Raw genomic sequence first — 8,340 nt, 5'->3', positions numbered from 1 at the left:
TTTGGGTGAGGGTTTTGGGCCTTGGGTATTGCAAGCCCATATCTTCTTTAAGAATAATCCTTCCTCTTCAAGCCCACTTCTAGCCTTTTGATCTTGTGCACAACATTCTTCGCGGCTTCCTTGTGTAATTCCTCCCGGCTTTTCACCGCTTTTCTGCTCTTTTCCGCTCCGCTATTCATCCAAACTTTATTTATTACCTAAAAATGCAAAATTAATTAAGAAAAATATTTATTCTTGAAAACAATGAAAATACAGAATATGGGATAAAATGTAGAATTAGTGCACAAAAGATGAGTTAAATGCCAACAAAAAGGGATAAATATATACATTATTTGGCACTCATCACTGACAATCCCAGAATGAAGTATATTGTAAATACTTAGCATGAAATATTTTCACCCAAGTTGAATCTGGACTGGTTAGAAATCTCCAAACAAGTTTTGTCACCAGTGATTGATTCACCAGTTCCATATTGAATACTTAAAACTCCATCCTCTTTGGCTTTCATTGCTTTTTCCCATTTAATGAAGTGTTGTTTCCTTATGTGAACGTCATGTCCCCAATAAAAAGCCTTTTGAGTTTGTGAAAACTTATAGTAACACCTTTAGGAAGAATGCAAGTACCCATCGATTAGTTTGGGATAGTAGATGGTAGGATTTTAAACAGTACCTACAATGATAACTGCAAGTGCACAACATCTATTGGAGACAGAGCGAATACAGGTCGATCCCACAAAGACAAGGTGGATGTAGAGTTGATTCTAAGGTTTTTACTAAACTGATTCAAATGTGAAGTAACAAGAAGAGTTATTTTTGGTGTCGATACAACAAGATATTGGTAGCGAACAAAAAGTAAACAGATTGCAACTTAAAGATACAATAAAAAGATTGTAAACAGATGACCGAGAGACACTATGGTGATTGAATCCACCTCCTAATCCTATACTAAGGCAATACAAACTCAAGTTATGTTCTTGTCCCTTTCCTTGAAGGTCTCAGATGGATAAATTATCAACTAATTTCACTAACTCACCCCTAGTATTAGCTGTCTTCTTACAGTACAACTAATCACAGGCTAATTTGATCAATTAGCTAACTATCATTCCTAAAGCAATGAAGCACAACAAGAACAAAAACAGGAAATTGACTAACTTAGCATACAATCCAGGGTTTCATCCAGACCGTAGCAGATTAATTTAGAACATTATGAAGATGATTAAAACACAATTGTATTAAGATAACTATTTGATCCAGCTAGAATTGGATGATTACACAAATTACAGAGAACCCAATTTATACCTCAATTTCTTCTCAGTCTCATGAATTCGAAAATTAGAGAATACCCACTCACTCGAATTGCGATTTTTGATAGACCCGTACTCTGATTCATCTCTGCAACTATTGATTTGATGTTTGCTTTTTCCATTGAAGATAATCCTAGCCTTATCTCTCTCAACCCTAGCTTCTAGGGTTACTGATGTGGAGAAGAAGCTATGATGGAGATAGATAGAGGCTAGGAAGTTGATTGATTGCAGGGTGGCTGATAGGGTGGTTGTGCTTCAGAGGTGGTCGGGAATAGAAGTGATTGATGGAGGTGGAATGGAGGTAAAGGTGAAGTGATGGTTTGCAGAGTATGGAGAAGATGAGAACTCCGTACAAAAGGGGGCGTTTGGCTTCTGTTCAACTAAGGGATAAATGGTAGGTGCGAGGGTGTTGGGCGGACACTGCATTTGTTGATGTCTCGGATAGAGATGTCATTGGATGCCAATCATCTGTATCGAATCTGACGGCTCGGGATGGGGACGGGCTTTGGTCTTAGATTTTATCTCTTCTAGGCCCATGGCTTCTTCAAAGCTAAATAATCTCAAGCCCGCTTCTAGTTTTGGGTCGTGCAAACGATATTCTTCACTTGCGGATGAGGTGCAAACAATATTCTTCACTGCCTTTTAGTGGGAGCTTTGTTGTCTCTCTTTCGTTGTCACCAATTCTCCGCTTCTTTTGGCTTCTCAATTCATCCAAGCTTTATTTAATACCTAAAAACACAAATTTAATTAGTACAAGTATTTATTCTTGAAAACAGTGAAAATACAGAATTTGGGATAATATATGATTTTAAAGCGCAAAAGATGAGTTAAATGCCAATAAAAAGGTGTAGAAATATGCAATATTTGGCACTCATCAGTGGATAACACACTTTTTTGACAAAACTGTTCTTCCAGCCTGATTAACGAAGATTGATCTCCAACCTGATAACTTAGAATCATACTTTGTATTCAAAGGTTCAAAAGTATCAGTATTACGCTCAGATTTCAACGGATACGTTCCCAAGTACTTTTCTTCTATCTGCGTTTCATTGACCCATAGTTTCTGAATAGTCATATATCTGTAAGGTATTGTACAACCTTTACTAAAGTGAACTGGTGACTTCGAAAAATTGATAACTTGTCCAGAAAAAGAAGAATAAGTATCAATGATGAGTTTGAGATGATCCACATTGTCCTCTGAATTTTTTCCAAAAAAGAATAAGTCATCAGCAAACATTAAATGACTAATTACTGGGGATTGAGTGTTAAACCTATAACCACCGTAAAGACTTGTGTTTTCAAATTTCTCCATAAGAAGTGATAATCCCTGAGAACATATGATGAATAAAGAGGGTGATAAAGGGCATCCTTGACGTAAACCTCTACCACTCGCAAAGTTCTCATGTGGAGCACCATTCAAGAGAATAGAAAAAGTTGATGAAGTAACACAATTCATTATAAGATTATGAGAGTGATTATGAATACCCATTTGGTGAAGCATATAACCCAAGAAGGACCAAGAAACTCTATCATACGCCTTTGAAATATCCACTTTTAGGCCAAAGAATTTCTTAAATATCCACTTTTAGGCCAAAGAATTTCTGTTTGGACTTAGACTTGTGCATAGAATGAAAAACTCTTTTACTATCACAATATTACGTGTGATTTGACTATTCTTCACAAAAGCATCTGAGACCAAAAAATAAACAAACCTAGATACAAACTTAGTCTTTGGTGTTAGATAACTAGATCCTTGACCTATTGTTCCTCTCAATTATGTACCTTAAACTAATTAGTTAGTCCAAATATCATTTTTGAAAGCTAATCCAAATATTTTCTATTTTTCATGTGAGAATTTTTAATTTCACCTTCTTTTTTGTGAAATTTTCGATTTTAACCGTCCGTTTACGTGGGTTTTCCATCTCTTTTTTATTTTGAAATTTTCATTTTTTAATTTACGAGAAAATTTGGGTTTTCATGTTGATATTTAGTCTTAAATATATTTTTTTATACCGTTTTCTTTTTGTGAAAATTGTGATTTCACCTTTTCTGTATGTGAATTTTCATCTCTTTTTTGTTTGTGAAAATTTCGTTTTTCAATTTTCCTTACGGCTTACGTGAAAATTAGGGTTTTAGGCTTTTAGCCCTTGGTACTGGAAAAACTCTAGAAACTTTGAGCAGCATGTAAGCCATGTGCCTCACCACCAACCAACTCCTATATTATTTTTTCTTGTTTTGCTTCGCATCTTTCACTTCCCTCATTTCACTTCACTGCCGTTATTTTTCTACTCAAAAGAATCTCAAGCAGAGGAAGGGGTTTGTCTTCCAAATCCAAATTCTTAACGCAACCACCCTCCGTATTCATCTGAATTTGTCTTCTACGAAAGGTAGGGGTTTATTTATCTCGCAGTTCTTTTCTTTTCTTTTCCAGATGATTTCCATCTCTAATTTAGACATCATTTTTGCGCAAATTAGTAAACGAGCTTCTGGGATGCTTGTTAAGTAAAATAATTTTTCAAATTTTATCCATAAACTTCTTGCAATTGCCCATGCTCTAATAATTTTTGCTCAACAAGGTACCTGGTGTGAAATCTTATATTCTCCTTGCATTTTAACTTTTGCATATTATCTGTGTTTAGTTTTGAGTGTTTCTAACAATTATGTAGAGATCCAAAATGATTTTCCGCCATTAAGATTCTATTTTCCATCTCTAATCTAGGTTTGGCATTGAATTCCGAAACTCACCTATTATCTGTTTGCGAAAATGACTCAGAGAGATACACATCACTGATAGTCAAAAAGAAATGATTTGAAATCTTTCACATTTTTGATTTATTTTGTTCTCTTTCATTCCCCCTGCAACTGAATGTTACAACCTTCTGATTTGGGTTACCTTTGCGACACTCGTTTGAATTCTTTCCACTTCTCTTTAGCCACCCATCTTGTTATGTGCACAGCCATAAATATGAAATCATTTTCTTTATCAGAACTCATGACAGTATTCACTTGTCTAGACCCACTTGAATGATTGACTTCCACTGTGAAATGTATTCTTATATTTGGTGATCATTGTGGATGTTTCCTTCAATTTATTACTTGCTTCGTTGATCATTGTGGATGTTTCCTTCTTACGAATAGTATGATAGGAAGCTAGAACACTCTACTCTAGGACTGTCAGGCCTTAATTGGCTGCCACCTATGGTGGCTACCCGAAAGACCGTCCGAATAGTATGGTAGGAAGCTAGAACTCTATTCTAGGATTGTCAGGCCTTAATTGGCTGCCACCTATGGTGGCTACCCGGAAGACCGTTAGCTGTAACGGTGGCTTGTATTCGACTACCCTGACTTTGGCGCCGGCCATAGAATTAGTAGAGTAACTTGTTTTTATTTGCAACTCTAAATCGTTGTTATCATCTTAATTGCGTAAGGCTTGTATTTTTCTGTATTGTTCTTGATGCTGCTCTTGTCTATTCATTTATGTTTCGTGCAGACGTCAGGCACTATGTTTTCGCCGTTGTAACTCCTACTGGTATTTCGCTCACCTCTTTTTTTTTGTTTTCCTCCCAGAGGGTACGAGAGGAGCTTGCAACAGTAAGCCGGGTAGAGCTTACAGCAGGCTTGAAAGCATAAAAAGTAAGTATATTGTCTTGTTTTGATATGTATATCACGGGGATGGATCTGGGATAGTTCTAATATCGGCATTTGACCCATGTTTTATGGTATCTTTACTGTGTACATTGAGGAATAATGCTAAGGTCTGATGTTTGATGTGTAATAGACTGCATACTGAACTTGGGTCTACAGATTACTACCTGTTTCAACTTCTAGTCATGTATTTTGTAAATCTTCAGTAACTATATCAACATTAATGATGTTTGGAAGAGTTGTTCACTCAATCACTATATATATGTGGACGGTGTTGATCTTTAGGTGTTATAGACTGTTTTGGGAAATGGCTTTTGTATGGAGTTACGTAATGAATCTTATTTTTGTCTTTCAAAGCATGATCAGGTCTTGAATCTTGCATAAGTGGTCACAGAAATGGTTTTCTCCTTGCTGGACCGGTTGTGTCTAATTTTATGAACCGATTTATTTCTGTGATTGTTGAGAGAGATTAGAATTTTACTTTACTTTATGATTTTGTTTTCAATTTAGAGTTGAAGTTCAATTTTGAAATTGAGGTTTTTAACCATACTTTATGGTTTGTGTCAAATGGGGATTTCTTAAGGTACTGACGATTGAGGAGTAGGGAATGGCAAACTATTACGATCTGGATGACATAATCATGGAGGATGAGGTATTTGTTTCATCTTAGAGCTTTTCTGTTCCAGGCTGGCTCACATTAAGTCTAATTTTGTCTAGCAATCCTTGTAGCTTGTATCTGTTGTATTCCAAGTGGGCGCAAATGGAGTTGGACTTCTTGATCCCGGCGCTGAAACAAACAATGTATGTGTGCCCCTCTGATTTCCTGCGCATAATCTTGACTGGAGCCCTCAATGTCATGACCAGCTTTTTAACGGGGTTTCTTGTGTACTAATGCAGATTCAACAAGGTGCCAAAGTGGAGCTTCCGTTCTGGCTCTCTCAAGAGTTACAATTGAGACAAGCAGCATCAATTAATCTGCCTGCCTGCTTCAATCAAAAGTGACCCTCTCAACCCCCTTGTTTTAGTTTTTTCTGTTCATATACAAAGAAACAAAAAACATTGTCTGTTAAAGTATTGGAATACACGAAAAAGAAGTTCATAATTCCAGTATGTGTTTGAACATGTAATATGCGCGGCGGTAAGACTATTCCTAGGGCACTCAGCTTTGACTGGCTAACCTTGTATAGGAAATCTGAATCGACATTCTAAATGTGACCTTATAGGAATCCCTTGGATAAAGGTGATTCATTTGGATGGTTTAAGATTTGACATGTGATTAAGTGCCCAATGAATGATTTAATGGTATTATACCGCCTGGAAAGTAGCTTCCAGTACTAGTGCAAGGTTCTTGAATTGTGTTCTAGTAATGTGATAATTTTTACATCTGGTATTTCATTACAGAACCAGAAAGGAAGTACAGGCTGACGTTGCATATGTGAATCTGAAAAATCGCTGCCCCTATTTCTATGAGTTTGGATGCAAGGTTGCACCTTTGTGAGTATACCTCTGTCCACCTATCCAATACTTCGTGCATCCATTGCTTCTTCCAAAACAGACATACTACCTCCCAATGCTCATCAAGGGGGGATCTTGAATGGTCTATTAGAAACCATTATACGCCATCTCTGCTCTTAAACAAAGCATATGGGTTAGATGTTTGGTTCAGTATTAAGTTAGTGAAGCTACAAAAGGTGGAAATCTAATAGAAACGTTTTGACTTTTGAGCAATATATGTACTTTTTAATTAAACAGGGTTGGCGATAGAACCATTGGGTCGTTTCTCCTGTACGCTTTTAAAGGCAGATATAAGGAAGTTTTGAGCAAGGCGCATAGTGCAGCATATTCTGTAGCTCCCAAGTTCTTGCCACTTCTAACGAAAGAAGAAACTCAATGTGAGATTTTGCAACTCTAACCATCTTCAACCTTTTACCTTCAATATCTCCGCTGGACGTCACACTAACGATAGTTGCCCTTTCCTTTTAGTATATGATGCAGCTCAGTCTTCAATGACTGCGTACAAGAAATGGCGGGTTGGTGGGCCCAGGTTCGAGAGAGCCTCAATTTTGAAGAAGAGAAAATCGAACGGGTAGATTCAAGCTCTGACTGTATGATTCGTCTTTTCCCCAAGGAAACCATAGCTGCACTGGTCTGATCTAGTAGGGTACAAAGAACGCTGAAGAAATAGATGGCTTTTTGTTCGCCAGATCAATGTAATGTAGCTTTTACCTTGTAGTCAAGTTAACTAAAATAGAGAAAAGATAATGATTTTGTATTCGGTAAGATTCTTGCAAATTTTAGCATTTGTCCTAAGAATTCAGGAATCAAAAATTACAGACAACTTTACATGCTGTAGGTTCTAATCTGTTTAAGATTAAAATGCTTCTTTCTGTCACATATTATATGATGTTAAATCTTGAATTTACTTCTGAGTTTGTACCATCCTTTCTTGCATAAACCAACAACTTTCCAACCTCGTCTGAAGAAATGCTTGATGTCTTGAGTTCTATCCTTCATTTTTCTCTCTGGATCCCTCATTTTGATTCAGCCGTTTATTGCTTACTACCCCAAGATAGTCTGTACCATATTCTTCTATTTTGGGTTAACAGTTTTGTTAGTTAAAGAATGTTCGACTAGGATCTGTCAAGCCCATTTTTTTAGTTTATATGAGACACGTGTAGGATGTCCAAAGGTCAAATTGACACTAGTCAATTGACCAATATGGAATTGATACAATCAAACTGTTGTTCATTTTAAACGAATCAGAAAACCACTTCCATTTATTCGCAAGTAGTAATTTTCTAAGATGTTCTTAGAATCGTTGGATTCTATGGCAGTTGAAAATACGGCCCAAATACGGCTGTGAACCATTTTCTCTTTAAAACTCTAGTTTCCCTCTGCACTGTTTTGCTTTCACTCCCCCTCTTTATTTCTTTGGAATTTGTTTTCTCCACTTCAATGTCTTTTCTAGTACTTTAAGAAAAGTAATTACCCATCATCCATAATTAAAAGGCATTCAGGACAAGTTTTTTTACTGCATTGAATTATGTTAGTTAGCTTTACTTCTGTCTGAGTTTTTGATTTCATCTGCATTTACTTAGGCATCATGAATTTCTTATTTACTTATTGTGGTACTAGTAGTATGCATTTACCACTCATTAATGCACGAGCATCAATCAGAGATCTACTTCCTCCATCCTTAGCACGTTTGGATACAAATTTGTTTCTGACTTCTGCTTCTCCAGAAGTAGAAGTCAGAAGCAAAAACATTTTGCTTCACAAAGAGTTAACTTTTCTGCTTCTCGAAGTCATTCTGAAATTGTTTACCCAGACTAATTTTTGACTTTTTTGCTTCCAGAAATCAAAAAGCAACTTCTGGATGTGTATCCAAACGC

At 36.5% G+C, this 8,340-nt stretch overlaps 1 protein-coding gene across 1 annotated transcript; it reads left to right on the top strand.

Moving 5' to 3' along the window:
- Positions 1–3,488: 3,488 nt before the first annotated feature.
- On the top strand, positions 3,489–7,340 carry LOC113309010 (DNA replication complex GINS protein PSF3-like). Its single transcript, XM_026557445.1, has 8 exons — positions 3,489–3,690; positions 4,871–4,936; positions 5,532–5,600; positions 5,678–5,749; positions 5,846–5,946; positions 6,350–6,442; positions 6,701–6,840; positions 6,932–7,340. The coding sequence occupies exons 3-8, from the start codon at positions 5,556–5,558 to the stop codon at positions 7,036–7,038; spliced, it is 558 nt and encodes a 185-aa protein (XP_026413230.1). The 5' UTR covers positions 3,489–3,690; positions 4,871–4,936; positions 5,532–5,555; the 3' UTR covers positions 7,039–7,340.
- The last annotated feature ends 1,000 nt before the right edge of the window (positions 7,341–8,340 follow it).

Source organism: Papaver somniferum, chromosome 9, assembly GCF_003573695.1.
Source record: "Papaver somniferum cultivar HN1 chromosome 9, ASM357369v1, whole genome shotgun sequence".
Lineage (NCBI taxonomy): Eukaryota > Viridiplantae > Streptophyta > Magnoliopsida > Ranunculales > Papaveraceae > Papaver > Papaver somniferum.
The sequence above is the reverse complement of the archived record's forward strand: the minus strand, read 5'-3'. Positions and strand labels throughout refer to the sequence as shown.

Bases quoted from the DNA above. Each gene is read 5' to 3' on its own strand.
- LOC113309010 (XM_026557445.1), top strand. From the start codon at position 5,556: ATGGCAAACTATTACGATCTGGATGACATAATCATGGAGGATGAG. The intron at 5,750-5,845 runs GTATGTGTGCCC...GTACTAATGCAG, and splicing joins CCGGCGCTGAAACAAACAAT to ATTCAACAAGGTGCCAAAGT. The intron at 6,841-6,931 runs GTGAGATTTTGC...CTTTCCTTTTAG, and splicing joins AACGAAAGAAGAAACTCAAT to TATATGATGCAGCTCAGTCT.